General features: G+C 38.3%; 3 protein-coding genes across 4 annotated transcripts; 1 reads left to right on the forward strand and 2 right to left on the reverse strand.

The window, feature by feature from the left end:
* Positions 1 to 220: 220 nt before the first annotated feature.
* On the reverse strand, positions 221 to 2,221 carry LOC103406255 (histone H2A). The gene is made up of 2 exons (XM_008345256.4): positions 1,744 to 2,221; positions 221 to 659 (listed from the first exon to the last, which is right to left on the reverse strand). The coding sequence occupies exons 1-2, from the start codon at positions 1,951 to 1,953 to the stop codon at positions 417 to 419; spliced, it is 453 nt and encodes a 150-aa protein (XP_008343478.2). The 5' UTR covers positions 1,954 to 2,221; the 3' UTR covers positions 221 to 416.
* A 4,312-nt stretch (positions 2,222 to 6,533) lies between these two features.
* LOC103450204 (uncharacterized) lies at positions 6,534 to 9,451 on the forward strand. The gene is made up of 3 exons (XM_008389516.4): positions 6,534 to 7,341; positions 7,542 to 8,153; positions 8,798 to 9,451. Exons 2-3 carry the CDS (start codon positions 7,557 to 7,559, stop codon positions 9,212 to 9,214), a joined length of 1,014 nt encoding a protein of 337 aa, XP_008387738.2. The 5' UTR covers positions 6,534 to 7,341; positions 7,542 to 7,556; the 3' UTR covers positions 9,215 to 9,451.
* Positions 9,452 to 9,722: 271 nt separating this feature from the next.
* On the reverse strand, positions 9,723 to 13,601 carry LOC103450205 (arginine biosynthesis bifunctional protein ArgJ, chloroplastic-like). Of its 2 annotated transcripts, XM_029089573.2 has the most exons (16): positions 13,326 to 13,601; positions 13,087 to 13,210; positions 12,929 to 13,002; positions 12,766 to 12,810; positions 12,578 to 12,628; positions 12,411 to 12,479; positions 12,166 to 12,224; positions 11,867 to 11,936; positions 11,417 to 11,497; positions 11,257 to 11,343; positions 11,003 to 11,122; positions 10,770 to 10,832; positions 10,449 to 10,526; positions 10,224 to 10,369; positions 10,031 to 10,101; positions 9,723 to 9,877 (listed from the first exon to the last, which is right to left on the reverse strand). In XM_029089573.2, exons 1-16 carry the CDS (start codon positions 13,491 to 13,493, stop codon positions 9,795 to 9,797), a joined length of 1,389 nt encoding a protein of 462 aa, XP_028945406.1. In that variant the 5' UTR covers positions 13,494 to 13,601; the 3' UTR covers positions 9,723 to 9,794. The 2 variants fall into 2 exon arrangements, with proteins under 2 accessions (XP_028945406.1, XP_028945407.1); XM_029089574.2 differs by lacking the exon at positions 12,411 to 12,479.
* Positions 13,602 to 15,842: the final 2,241 nt, after the last annotated feature.

Raw genomic sequence — 15,842 nt, forward strand, 5'->3', positions numbered from 1 at the left:
AACTGCTCTCACTTATATAAAATAAGAAAAACTAACGAAAAATTCTAAAAAACTTTGGGTTTTAACAAAAATAACAAAATAAATATGTAAGTGAATAGTATCAGAAATGACTTTTCAAGGTAAAAATATCATTTTCGTTAAAAGTGAACAGTAGTACGAGAGTGTTTCATTAAGATTCCCTATAAAATATCTCCAACTGCGCCATTGCAAAAGGCGAAAATTTAGAAGTCGGGTGAATTTCATTTCATATGAAACACAGATGTTCTAAGCGGATATTGAAACAGAGAGTGCAAAGAGTCTTAAGTCCTAGGGGGATAACGAAGGGGATAACGACACATGAAGGCATCCTACTAACCATGTACAGACATGGAGACTCCATAGACAGGTACTACCATAGACACTGCTAATTAGATCAGTTATGCCTTCTTAGGGGACTTGGTGGCAGCTTTGACGGGCGACTTGGGCTCTTTCGCAACCCTCTCATGCTTCTTTGGCAGAAGCACAGGATTGATGTTGGGAAGAACACCGCCATGAGCAATTGTCACACCCTTCAGGAGCTTTCCAAGTTCTTCATCGTTCCTCACGGCCAATAGCACATGCCTTGGGATAATGCGATTCTTCTTGTTGTCTCTTGCAGCATTTCCAGCCAGTTCCAAAACCTAACCAAATCACGTCATCACGATTAACACCAGTTCCTAACCAAATCATACTGTATATACTTGAACCCATTTGGCCGCTAATCAAAGAGATGGGGAATAAATTTGGGTTACTGGCTGTTATAGGACAATTATAAACTTCAAATAAGTAAATCAACACCAACGACATGATCAACACTAATTTTCATTGGAAACGTCTTAAATGCCCCATATATACCACTTAAAACTACACGATTAACACATGTTATCGACAGCTGCAATCGAATTGATTCATCCTCAGAATGCAAAATTCTCAATGTTGATCCTGTCGATTGTGCCAATCGCGTTGTTTTATATGGTAATATACGGGAGGATTTGAGACATGTCACGTGTTACGCTTCGTGTGGATCGTGTTGATTTTCTTATTCCAGCAAAAGAGATTAATAAAATTGTCCGATAACGGCCAACATTACAAAACAAATACACCCAAGAAGACAATTTTAGAATCTTGAATTCTGAGTTGAGGGAATGCAAACCAATGATCATAGGATAAACTACCAACCTCAGAAATCACATGCAGGAGCTCATCTATCTAACAGAAGTTAAGCCATCAAGGGCCTGTCTGGATTCCAAACTACAGTTAAATCATTTACAATCCTCTACAATTTAGAAAACCATGATTTCCTATTTCCTTTTTCCATCTTTTTCTTACCAACCAAACAGATCCCAACAGTTAACAAAAAGCAAAACCCTTTTCACCAAAAAAATTAAAATAAAACTTGGTTTTCGTCACTAAATAATTTCATATTTTGGCATAGGTCAATGTACATTTCATTTTCTAGCTGAGGTCAACAGAAACGATTTCCCCCTGCAATTAAAATCAACACCACTTGCTTAAATTTCTCCTCTTTGACATGCACAAAATGCAACTAAAATAAAAACCACTTGCATAAATTCCCCTTCGTCGACATGCACAAAATGTTGATTGACCCCAACCCTCATATCGAAAATACTCTGTGATCTCAAACAAATTACTTCAAAAATCTAATAGCAAAAACCCTAAGCAACTGATCGGCTAATTCAGCGACATAGAAGAAGCTGAGATTACCTCAGCAGCAAGGTACTCGAGCACAGCAGCCAGATAAACCGGAGCTCCGGTTCCGATTCGCTGAGCGTATCGGCCATGCTTCAAGTACCGGCCGATACGTCCGACCGGGAACTGCAGACCAGCTCTCACAGACCGGGTAACCGGTTTTTTCTTGGGACCGCCGGCTCTCCTCCCTCCTGCGCCTTTCTTGAACTTCCCACCGGTTTCCATCACCCTGCCCTCCGCGCTGGGATCAACTTCTGAACCGACTTTCCCGAGAAACAAACAGAAAATAATTAAATAAAATGTAGAAGTGAAATTTTGTGCACATGGAGCTTCAGTAAAAGGGGCAGGTGAGATATACACTGGGTTAGGTTGGAGCACTAACTACGGTTTGGAATCCGTGGACATCCACCGTTGGATTGGCTCAGATCGACGGTTGTAAGAAGCTGAGTTTGCAATCCAATTGTCTGGAGTGGACTCAAGTGTAAATTGGGCTGACTACTGTTTGCGTTTACTTTTTCTTATACAAAAGTTCAGAACCCTTTTCAAATAAAGGGGGATTCATCAATTTACCATTTGAACTTACAAGGATTAGCTAATTTCTCCTTTTAACTTTAATTTTGGTCAATTTCTCTCCTTGATTCTCATAATTAGTCAATTTGCACCTTATTGTTAATTTTTTTAATTTGAGTAAATTGTAGCTATGATCCCTTAACTTTAACTCAATTGGAGCAATGATCCATCAACTAAAAATTCATTATCATTGGTCTCTCAACTCATCAAAACGTGGAGCTATGGTCCCTCAACTAAAAATCTATTACCATTGGTCCCTCAACTTTAATTCAACTAAAGAAATTGTCTCTTAACTTTAACTCAATTGTAGCAATGGGCTTTCAACATAACTCGTTTTGACAAAAATTTTGATGCAGTTGACGAAAAAGATCATAATTACACACTTTGATGAGTTAAGGGACCCTAATTTGTATAAATGGTCATTCCAACATAACTTATTTTGACAAAATTTTGATGAAATTGATGAAAATGACTATAACTACTAGGGGTGGGTTCGGTACGGTTACCGTACTAAAACCCTTGTATCAATTACTGTACCAAACTTTCGGTTTGGTAAAATCTAGTACCATTACCATACCAAACTTTCGGTATACCGAAGTTCGGTATTGCCAAAAGTTCGGTTGGCATGGTATGGCAATGGTAATTGCCATTTTGTTTTGGGACAAAATCTGTTTTTGTTTTTTTAACCCAATTCATGGGCAAAACTTTTTTTTTGGTACCTTTATCTCATACATTATAGATTAAATTCATCATTCACAATTCACACACATAATAATTCAAATGATGCATCAAGATTCATCATGAAAATTAAGCTTACAATCCAAATAAAAGTTACGAACCAAAACAAATAGAAGTTAACAATCCAAATAGAAATTAAAGTTTCAAACCAAATGAAAATTGGAAGTAAACTTCAAAAAAGAGAATTCATTGATCAGTTATTCAAGCTTGAGATGTGGAAGCTTTTGGAGGAGACATTGAACATGTAGAAGATTGAGTTTGTGTCAAGCCTACATTACAAACAAAGAAAACATATTAATTAGTAGCAAGAAGAATTAAAGTTGAAAACCATTTAATAACAAATTTACTGAAAAAATTAAAGCATATCTTTCTTGTTTTCTCTTCTTCCATTTCCTTGTAAAATTGAAGCATATCTTTCGTTGATTCCTTGTAGAAGTTTACTTCATCTGCCCTAAGCCAACCACTAGTACGCACTAGTGCCTCCATTATTTTAGGAGTCAAGGATACCCTAAAAGGGTCCACAACCCTCCTCCTTAGGCTAAATGCATTTTTACTAGCAACAATAGAAATGGGGGTTACAAAGATATTTTGGCTATTTGTGAAAGAATTGGGAACTCTTTTTGTTTGATTTCCACAATTTCAAGAGATCAAAGTCAACAACAACAATGCTAATATAAGTAGGGTTTTATTTTCAAATTATTGGAATATTATAAATATGTGTTATATAATTATCTATTATATAATTTATAAATGATATATTATATTGTATTTTCGGTATGGTACGGTAATACCGTGGTAATGGTATCTATTACCAATACCGTACTATGAAATTTCGGTACGGTACAATACCGTACCATTACCGATTGGTACAAAAAATTTGGCACAAAATCGGTATGGTACGGTTGTCAATTCGGTTGGCACGGCAATTTGGCAAAAAAATCCACCCCTAATAACTACACATTTTGATAAGTTAAGAGACCAATGGTAATAGATTTTTACTTGAGAGACCATTGCTCCAATTTGATTACATTTGAGGAACTATTGCTACAATTTACTCTTTTAATTTTTCATATATACTTCTGTTAAATAGGTATCCGCATGACTGCCTTTAAGGGCAAAAAAGTCAGTTTACCTACATCTTCCGTCCTCTTCCTTTTCTCCAAGCCGGTTCCACACCACAACTGTCGTCTGCAACCCTCTGACTTTTTCATCAAATATGCCGCCCGGAACCGCTGCAAACATTCTCTTGGATGCAGATCCGTTTCTGTTGGAGCTGTTGCAATTGCCCGAAAACCCTCTGGGAGAGTAGAACTTTTCTTCCTTTTCATCTTCCTCATCATCTCGATTATGGGTCGAAACCGGTTTGGCATTCTCCCAACGGCTCAGCCTCGAGGTTTGCCGAACAAGCGGCGGAAGCGGATAGAGGTCCAGTGAGTCAACTTTTCGAGTTTCTTTTTGGGCCTTTCAACCAACACTCATCGCGTGAGTCAACTCGTTCCTCGAGTCTGCGCGAGTTGACCACTGTGCCCAGGTAGAGGAACTCGGAGCTAGTGGAGGAACCGGTCTGGACCTTGTGGGTACCACTGAAGGAGTGGCCGAGATTGGGCGCCTGGAACACCCTGCTAGTGTGCTCGGATCTAACATACGACTTTTCGTCCTCGTTGTCAGGGAAGTTGCAGCGGTTGTGGTGTGGAACCAGCATGGGCTCAGCTTGGAGAAAATGAAGAATAAGAGAAAGTTCGAAGAAAAGGAAGAAGAAAGTGAATGTAGGTAAAATGACTTTTTTGCCCTTGAAGGTAGTCATTCAGAATAAATGTGGATACCTACTTAAAGGGAGAATGGATGAAAAATTAAAAAATTTAACAGTAAGATGTAAATTGACTAATTATGTGAGTTGAGGGGGAAATTGGCTAAAATTAAAGTTGAAGGGGGAAATTGGTCAATCCTTACAGGTTGAGGGGGTAAATTGATGAATACCTCTTCAAATAAATTACAACATGTATTGGCAAATAGAAAAAGTCATATTGTAGATTTGTCTCCCGAATTTGTATAGAGCTGTCAATTTCCTCCCTGATTTTTAATTTTAGCCCATTACATCTGAATAATTATAATTAGCCAATTTCTTAAACTTTAATTTTAACCGATTATTCTCCTAAACTTTTATAAATAGCCAATTATCCCCTTGATGCTAGATATAAAAAATATCATTCAATTTTCTATCTATTTTGATCACTCAAATAACACATGACAACTGTATGGGGGCAAAAATAATGGGAAACTTGATGGATGAACAAGGGAAAATTGGCTAATTATAAAACTTTAAAGTGTAATCGGCTAAAATTAAAGTTCAAGGGAAAATTGATGGCTCTAAGTGGCGGTTGGGGGGGGGGGGTTGTAAGGATGGGGGACGGACAAATACCTCAAAGAAAAAATAATTGGGCCCGTTGTTCACTCACAATAATTAAGGTAGTTTATGTGCGTCCTGTAATTAAAGTAGTTTAGAGTAATTTACCTAATTTTTTAATGTGAGTGTCATACCACCAAATTATACTAGTTTTATTATTATTATTATTATGGAAGCCAAATGATACTAATGTAAAAACTAGGATCCTCTCCTGAGCAATTCCCTAGGGATCCTAGGGATCCCGCAATCTTGTCCGTTTATTTTATATCGTACGGTTAGTTTTCGTTGGGTACTATTCATATTTGAATTTTAAAATTTAAATTTTAAATGATTTCTTACCGCACGATATACGATAAACGGACAAGATTGCGGGATCGCTAGGGAATTGCTCAGGAGAGGATCCTGGTTCCTAATGTAATGGGTAAACGATACAGTTAATCATGAACCTTGGGTATTGTACTGATAAAGAATATTGAGACAAATCTCTCTAGTCTAATCATTTGATATCAACACGTTATCAACTATCAATATGTAATTTATATTATCAATCATATCGATACTTTAATTACATAGTTCTCCATATTTTTTATCATGGAATTCTATATTTCCTGACGGACTAGTCAAGCAATTTGACCTAACTTTTTTATTTCTTTCTATTTGTGTGGACTTACAACACCATATCATATTTGTGACAATCACACTTAAAAGCTTGTTGATAAATACGACCTGTTTAATGCTTATTTTATTCTTCAACAAATGCGAACCCTTGTTACATACGTTTTCATAAACATGAAATTAATTTTTCCTCTGACTTTATATTGTAATTATGATTCAAAATTACATTGTTTAAACGTCTAGTATTAATGATCAAAGTAACGTTATTGTTAAAGTTTGTGATTAAATCTCCACATAGTGTTGTTTAGTGATTCAAATTTAATTGTTACTTTATATATAAAGTTAGCATCCTAAAATAGTGAAATTTTCAAATATTGTCAAAATAAAATAATTTAATGAAATAGGGATAAAATGGTAAAATTGAGAACATTTCAATTTAGAAATAGAAAAATAATAAACAAAAAAAGATGCCATTTCGTGCAAACAGCCGTACACCTTTCCAAAAATATCCGCAGAGAGAAATGAAAAGGAGAATATGTTAGTTGACCCGGCCCAACCCAACTAAAAATCTCCCTCGACCGACTGAATGACCGGCAGTTCGCAATGGACACATGTACGTCCATGATCTGCTGGCCCGCCAGACTCGGCCGTGGACCCATTGACGCAAAGTATTACCGTCTTCCTCTCCTGCTTATATACAACAAGGAAGAGCCCCAAAAGTCCATCCGTTCTGATCTCCATTTCTGCGATCTCTGAATCTCCTTTTGACTTTTGACCCGCCACCACATTAGGCCGTCCCTCCTTTCTCCGCCATGCTCCGCTGCTAAGACCCCCGATTTCACGACGACCCTGAAGCCGGTTTTCTCAGATTTCGCAGCTCTGGTTCACGATCTGGGGCGGTTTTGCTGCGACTTTCGGGTTTAGGGTTTCGAAGGGCATACGAGAATGCCTTCGGTGCCCACTCACCTCCTCCTACGACCCTCGGTCCCTAACTTGACTTCCTTCCACGGCGGCTCTTGCTCTCATCGTCTGAAACGTCTCGAAAAGGGTGATCGGCGCGGTAATCTTAGTTAACATTCGGTTTTAATCTCACTTGGGTTCGTTTATCTTGTGGCTCTTGCTCAGCTTCCCAGTTTGTAGCGAAGGTTAGAGAGTTTTCGTCGAGATTTCTTCGAGAAATCTGAGGTTTTAGGGTTCGAAGAACTTTTTGTTCAGGCTTTAAGAAATTTGAAGTCGTTTTGTCAGATCTTGGTGCGAAGGCTTTCTTGCTGTTAACTTTTTTCGAGGTAATTAATTTTATGAATTTATGTTTATTTATGTTGATTGGTATTGTTTATATTTAGGTTCAGAGTATGAGGCAGCTGGATATTTTTGGATTATATATATGTAGTTATTTGTAGTTTATTTATGATTTGGTGAACTCTGTTGATTTGATTTCTCCGATGATGTTTGATGTTGTTAAAATGTGGATTCTGGCATTTTGTAGAATTTGTAATTGTAGATGGACATAAGCTCTCCTCGTGGGAAATCGGTGTTGCGAAATGTAGACAGTTTGCAAGGTTTGCAGCCCTCTGTGAACCAAGAGCAAATTCGTACTAGTTTGCTTGAAGATTATTCGGTAAGCGGTCTTGTAAGTGCTGTCGGTGAGTCCTTGAATATCAGCGTTGGAGAAGTCTCGACTGATGTTAAAGATGTTGGAAGAGGGTCGACTGATATCAAAGATGTTGGAAGAGAGTCGACTGATGTCAAAGATGTTGGAAAAGAGTCGAGGATTGATGTTAAAGATGTTGGAAGAGGGTCAATTGATGTCAAACATGTTGGAAAAGAGTCGATTGATGTCAAACATGTTGGAGAAGTGGAACATGCTTCTGATGGGTATAATACTATTGGTGTGGAGAAGAGAAACACACATGAAGATCCTAATGCACAGCAGGGAAAAGTCACTCGAAAATGCTTGAACAAGTGTGCAATCTTTCCTAATCCTACTGGCGTGCTCTCTCCTAATGCCTCCGCAAGCATAGTAAAGGAGGAACCTAAAGAAGCACTATGCGGGGATGAACATCATCACCAAGCCTGCTTGTGCTCGGTGTCTTTGCCTGTAAGTTATCTATATGCTTACTGGAAGAGCCTATTGTCCCCAGAGTTGTGCACTTTATTCCCCCTAATACTATGTTTTCTCTCTTGGATATCCCGTTAATCATTACCACTTTTGTTTTCAGTTGATATACTTAAGGAACCTGTTGTTATTGTAATGAGCTCATAGCCTTACACGGACTATGCCTAGCTTGATATACAGCACATCAAACAAAATGGTGAATGTGGTTTAGAGTTTCCGGTCATGCTCCCCCTCTTGGCTCCACTTCAAGTGTGGGAGGCGGAATGTGTTTGTTTCTTTGTGTTTTAGCGAACGTTCATTTTTATCCTGTTCATTATGCCTTGTCCTTGATGTTGGATGGTTTCTCTGTAGTATATCATGCAAGGTATAGAAGCGGCATATTTTTTCTGTGCATCTCCTCTATTAGGTTCTCCAGAAAATATAGACGTAAAATTTAGTGTAATTATATTTATGCATTAATGTACAACAACGTAAATTTGGCAAGTGTAAAATAGGTGGCAGAGTAGTATGCTGTCTTCTAGTTTTGGAATGATTGAACTGGCTACTTGAAAAGAAATGTTGTGATAGTCTAGTTTCCGATGATGTGCTCACTACGTAGGTCTTATGGTTCTTAATGCCTTGTGCAGGCTCCTACGAAGCTACTTTCTGCTCTGAAAGGTAGCCGGGAGAAAGAGGGCTTATCACCCGGGAAACTTTCTGTCACTTGGGCCCCTGATGTGTACGATCCGCCTGCTACATCAATGTCGCACACAGTTACAGGCAAGAAACAGCAGAAGTCAAAGAACAAGAAGAATTGGAAGAAAGATGGAAAGAAGGGGCAAAAGAGCAGCTCATCACGAGGAAAAGATAAGAAGCAATATCGCAAATCTGGGGCTTCTGAGAGGTGTCACAGATCTCTGGATCCCCGTGAAACATTGGTCGACCCAAACAATGGTTTTGGTGAGCTTGTGGTAGGCAGCCCAGACCAGCATTCTTATTGTGGGAGCTCCTTCTTGAAAAATTCGCTTACTAACGTGCATTACCCAGTTGCTGAAGCCTTGTAAGCAAACGTAATATCACATCCTACGCTGTGTGCATATAAATAAGTCACTAGAGACAATGTTATGTTTATGAGTGTCGGAGAAAACTTGGAACAATGTGCTACTCTATTTGTACCCAGTGTGGTGATTTCTTTATATGTTGTATCGTTGCTATGCTTCCTTCAGAGCAGCGTTTTGTAATTAGTATTACTGTGTTTGTGGCATGCATTTCTACTGTGAATCGGCTTTTCGCTCTCAGAATGCTATCTTCTTTGGTTGGCCCGATTATGATTTGTTAATTTTCTGCTTGGATTTTGTTTGCGTACTCTCCGTCAAGGGTTTATGAATTCATACATCAACAGCATCGTGGAACCCTAATTTATGTGGAAGTTCAGTTATGTTTGCTGTGCTTGGCGACGTTTTCATTTTGTACGGCCATTTCCCTTTTCGAGTATAACTGTTACTTAAGGTTGTGTTAGGGCCGTATAAATTGAGCTGGTGTTCTAGACCAACGGCTAAATTCAAAATGGAATTGAAGAGTTAACAGCCTGAATAATCTCATTTGGAATTCCAGTTGGGGTTGCACAATGACAAAATGAGTACTTTATGTTGTGTACTCGGCATTAATTTTAACATAATCGTAACTTAGGTCACAACCCCATGCTTGACCTCGTCCAGGGCCATCACCTGTTCAAAAGTAGAGGGCATATCAAACACGAAATATTTACAAAAATAGTTGAGTTTGCAGGTTTAGTAGTCAGTCAGATTAGGTATAAATTATAATCATGGTTCTAACTGAATATCCGACTTGAATCTCCTCCAAATGTTTCAGAAACTTACCTACGGATACACTAATTACAACTGTGCCGTGGATCTCACCAGCCTTCTTGAGGTAGTTACTAGCCGTACTCCTGAAAGAAATATAGCTAGTCAAACTACTAGGTTTAAGGTCGATCTCCTCGGAGGGGAGAAAGATGACGAGCCGAAAGGAAAAGGGAAATGTCCTTGACACAGAGCGAAACGATTTTGTTACCTGTCGAATAATTGTGGCTCCCCACCATTCATGAGCAGAATATCCCCTAGTAATACTTGGAGCTTGCTTTGGTCGAAAGGTATCCCTGCATAGCCTGCAGCAGCAGCAATTCGTCCCCAGTTTGGGTCTCGGCCATATATTGCAGCCTGATTGACATTTGGGAATTAAATTTAGTATTTGGTACACATGAGCATCAAAAAGTTAGGCCGAGTTCGGATATCATGCCTTTACTAGTGAAGAAGATGCCACCGACCGTGCCATTTTTGCTGCTTCAGCCTCACCGTCTGCACCAGTCACCGTGACCTGCACATCTAAATCCGGATTAGCAAACACATCTTCGAAATCATATATGAAATAACTCAATTTCATCATCCTCAAAAATGAAAGTGCAAACAATTAGCGTAGTCTTGTACTTACCCAGATCCCACACTGAGCACTTTACAATACTATGTTATACTTGTGAGATTAAAGAACAATTTGACTTTAGCTTGAAAATTAAAATTAGAAAAACAGTGAAAATTAGCAATCTGGAATAAGAATGCAGACCTCAATTAAGCAGGTTGCTCCTTCTCCGTCCCAAGCTATTGATTTGGCAAGACCTTGCATTACCTGCAAAATGACACAACAATTGCAATCCTAAAAATTGGATTTAGACCATACAACAGCTCAAATGGAAAACACAACTTTTTTTTTTCCATTTAATTCCTGAAATTTGAATCTCACTCTAGGAGATTTTTAGACCACAGAGGTTAGGTAAAAATCAAATGCGCGGAACTAACCACATCAAGGCATGCTTGAAGTTGGACTGCTTCGTTACTGTTGTAGGAAGATATCTTGGTTCCAGATAGTCCACTAGCTAACGCAATGACAGTATCATTGGTGCTTGTATCACCATCTACCTGCAACAAGAAAACACCTTAAGTGGGTTATCATACTACAAAAGAAAGATGCAGCAGCTTGATTACACTCTGTCGGGTGTTAGTCCCACTAACTATGATATTCCGAAAAAAGAGAAAATAGAAAGTTTACTTACTGTTATTTGGTTGAAGCTTCGGTTGACAGCAATTTGAACCATTTTTCTCCAAACATCACTGCTAACCATTGCATCGGTTGTTACTACCTGTTCCCATATAAAACTCTTAGTAACATTATGTACTAGTAACAAACATCAGGAGTAACTTTAGAAGACGTACTCCCAGCATGGTAGCCATATTTGGGTGGATCATCCCGGAACCTTTTGCCATTCCCCCGACCCTTATATTTGTCCCTCCAACCTGAGCAATCACCAGTTTAGTAAGGACCTGACTGATTTTTCAAAGTTGTTTTTATTTCCAATGTTGTTTACTTGGTAGTAATATGCAGAAGCTAGATCAAAATTAAAGAATGTGACATTAGTTTACATTAAAGAGAGTAAATATACTTGGAAATTGTAATGACAACGTTTTGGCATCGCTGATTATGCATAAAACAAAACTTCAAACAAAAGCAAGCAACATAAGAGTTGCTCCTGCTTGGGTCAATGGTACAGTGTCTTTATCAAGACCCGTACAAGACAAGCACTGAGCACATTAACAAAAACAATTCCAAAAAATAAAACATATATCTCATGCATCAAGGATATAAATACAGGAAACATTGCACACCTGAGACTGAATTGCCACACTCTTGCTAACGAGGTCGGTTGTTGTGATTGCCACTGCTGCAGCATTTGCCCTGCAGAACGAACCAAAATGGCACATCAGGGTGATAGATTTAAATTTTTTTTAATCCCCATAGTTTCACAACAAAAAAGAATAGCATGCACTCAAAAAACAAGAGAGTTAGTTTACATCAAAGAGAATAAAGTACTTGGAAATTCGATGCCGAAAATAAATACAACCAGGTACATAAACGTGAAAGTATGCCATTTATATGAGCTAAGTTTACAAGCATTAACATTTACCCATCAGTTGATGATGACAGTGAATTAACCAGTTTTGGAAGAGATTTTAGAAGTGCTTCCTGCATAAGAGAATTAACAAATGAATCGTTTATACAACACTAAGAACATGTCAAGTTATATATCTGCCATAAAAATATCATGTAACATTTATCAGTCAATCTATTAATATTCCAAGAAATCCTGTGCACATCAGTATGATTAAAAATGAGCAGAAGGAAACAGAAATATGGTGGCTATATATTAACCTTCTTTATCATTTGACCAATCACACCAGTGGATTCAATCAGCACTTCCTCTTGTCTCAAATGAAGCAGCTGCAGTACAAAAATTCATGTTGAACTTGATAAAAAAAAAAAATCCAGCCTATGCGAGAGTATCTATGAGATTCACGTGTTTGTCGCCCTCCACATACCTTAGCAAGGCTGCTGGAGCACTCTATTACATCTTGATATCCTGCATCACCCTGGACAGAATTGGAATGTATATCATCTGTGCAAAACTTAACTGTAACAACATACTCGGAGAGTGATTTAACAAGCTACAAAGTTTGGAAGACAAAATAAATAGAAAATTGACAATAGGCATCGATAAATGTCCTACCGTTGCTGCATTGGCTTGACCAGCATTGATCAAAACTGCTCGTGCCTAGCAGATAATCAAAAACACAAAAATGATATCAAACACAACAACAAATTTACAGTAATCCCAGCATCATTAGCTAATAAGTGAAAGAAGCATTGAAACAAAAGACAGTCAAGCACACCGTTTCTGAAGTCTTTAATACAGATTTGCAATACAACACCGGCGCAGCTGCTACCACATTCGTGGTAAACGATCCTGCAATTAATCAAACTTAAAAATCATTACAAAAATGAAAAATTACACAGAATCAACTAGCTCAAGATGAGATTAATTACTCACCAGCAGAAGTGGCATCAACATCACAAGTGACAAGTGCGAGATCAGGCTTGTCACCTCTGGCACGAAGACCGCCATACAATCCTGAAGCTTTGAATCCTTCTGCAGCTGTAACTCCGCCGGGAATCTACAGAATCACGAATAAAGTCACAGTCTTGATCAATATTAAAGAAACATGAAAACGAAATTGCACAGAAAAATGCAAGAAGTAAAACAAAAACAGCATCGTGGAGAAGGTCAACCTGCTTCCAAGGTCCTTCTGGAAGGAAAATGGGGGCTGCCGGAATGTGAGCGGAGACTTCAACTGCAGACATGGAAATAGCGGGAATTTTGAAGTCCCGTCCAGACGAACCGAAACAAGGGATTGCTGAGAATTTGACGGAGATGGATTGAGGAGCGAAGAGATACATTTCGGCAATAACACCTTGGAGTTGGATTTGAAAACGGTGGTTTTAGGGTTTTGCGGCTGTTAAACGTATTCTTTCTATTTTTTGGGCGGCCGAAATGTTTCAAACAGTGTGGACGTAAGAAGGAGAAAGTTTTAAAGGGTTAATATTTGGGAACTAATACTTGGGTACTCACTGGTGAGTACCCAAAAAATGACTCTTTGAAGTGGTCCAATTAAAATTTTACACCTGTTATGTCCATATACTTCCAAACAGATTTTTCAGTGTAACCGTCACACGAGGTGGTACACCACATGTTTCTATATAAATGGTGGTTTATGTGTGTTAAAATGTTAATAACTGAAAAATTAAAATTTTCCAACACTTACATAAAAACACATGGTGTATCATCCGTGTTTTCGTCATAACTAAAAATTTCTCCTAGATATGGAGAAAATTTTCATTTTTATGGGAACACAAGTGGTACACCACATGTTTTAATAGAAGTGGTGGGAAATTTTATTTTTTAAGTAATTAACTTTTTAGCACATATATCCTACTATTTGTATAATGACACGTGATGTACCATTCGTGTATCGGTTACATTGAAAAATCTCTCCTAGATATGCTCATACACAAACATCCCTCATCTTCCTCACCGTAAACCCATCTCTTCTCCATCTGCTCTGATCGTTTCTCTCCGACAACCCCAACCCTAATTCCATTTATTTTCCAACAACCACCTCTAATCCTTCGCTTCTCTGGCAATCGCCTCCGATTCTAATTTTTCCGGCAACTGCGAATAGACGGCCTCCCGCGATGGACGTTGTTGTTCCCCATCGGCCTTAACCTACTGCTCCCCGATGGATGCCCTTGATTTCAATCTTAGGAAAACTAATGAAAATGACTTGAAAATTTTGAGTTTTAATGATAAGGACAAAATAAAAGGTAAAATGTGATAACAGTATACAAAGCAAGCTTAACAGCTTGTGATCGTGTGGTTGTAATAGTGACAAGTGTAGTCATCATGTAATCTTTGTAATAGCTTAGAAAGTAAGCAATCTAGTTAGATATATACTCTACATAACCATCATTGTAAACATATGAAAAAGTCAAGAAATAAAAAAGCATCTTTTCTGCCTAAAACTCTCTTTCTCTCTCTTCGTATACCTATTTCTTCTTATGCAAGAATACATCTTCTCTGTATTTGTTGGTATCTTTACATGGTATCATTCGCCGGAAAAGCTTCGTGCTTGAAGGTTAATTGATCTTGGTTCTTCTGCTTCCGCTCTATCTCTTTTATTTCTCGATCTTTTTAGGGTTCTCATTCCCCTATTCTCATCTGGTTCTCGATGGTTGTAATTGTGCACACCAGGTGTTTGATCTTTTGTCTCAGTGAAATTTTCTTCGAATTCTTGATTCATATTGGATCATGGTGACTACGCAATTGCAAATTCTTCAATCTCCTATTACCTCTCTCATCTCATCAGTTTCATCCTCTATTTCTGTGAAACTTGATGATTCTAATTACCTCACATGGCATTTTCAGATGGAGCTTCTTCTCGAAGGCCATGGTATTATGGGGTTTGAGGATGGTACAAACCCTTGTCCTGCGAATCATAGCGATTCAATTGAGTCTTCCAGTGATTTGCATAACAGTGATGCTTTTAAGATTTGGAAATGCATGATCGGGCTCTCATGCAACTCATCACGGCCACATTATCTCCTACTGCGATTTCGTGTGCTATCGGTAGCACTAGTGCTCGAGACTTGTGGGTGCGTCTTAAGGAACAATTTTCCATTGTTACTCGGGCCACAATCTTTCAGATGAAATCTGAGTTGCAGAATATCAAGAAAGGTACATATTCTATTTCCTTATATCTTCAACGAATTAAAGAAGCTCGTGATTACTTGGCTGCGGTTGGAGTTCTATTTGCTGATGATGATATTGTGATTCTAACTCTTAATGGTCTGTCTTCTGAATACAATACATTGAGGTCTATTATTAGAGGTAGGGAGAATGTTATCTCTATGAAGAATCTTCGCTCACAATTGCTTGTTGAGGAAGCAATGCTTGCTAATGTTCCTGTTACTCCTTTCCTATCTGCAATGGTAGCTAGCAATTTGTCTGATGCGTCTAAGCCTCCGCACTTTGAGTCCAATTCGACTCTTCCTCATTACTCCAGCAATGGTTATTCCTCAAATGGCGGTTCATATAGTTCTTAGGGAAGCTTTTATTAGTCCAATGGGTCTGGTTCTAAATCTACTTACAACAACAACAAGGGTAAATGCAAGTATCACTACAATTCCTAGTTTGGTAATGCAAAGCCTGGTTCTTTTCATAACAATGCTCCTGGTATTCTTGGTACCTCT

The sequence above is a fragment of the Malus domestica genome, chromosome 12 (genome assembly GCF_042453785.1).
Source record: "Malus domestica chromosome 12, GDT2T_hap1".
NCBI classification, from domain to species: domain Eukaryota; kingdom Viridiplantae; phylum Streptophyta; class Magnoliopsida; order Rosales; family Rosaceae; genus Malus; species Malus domestica.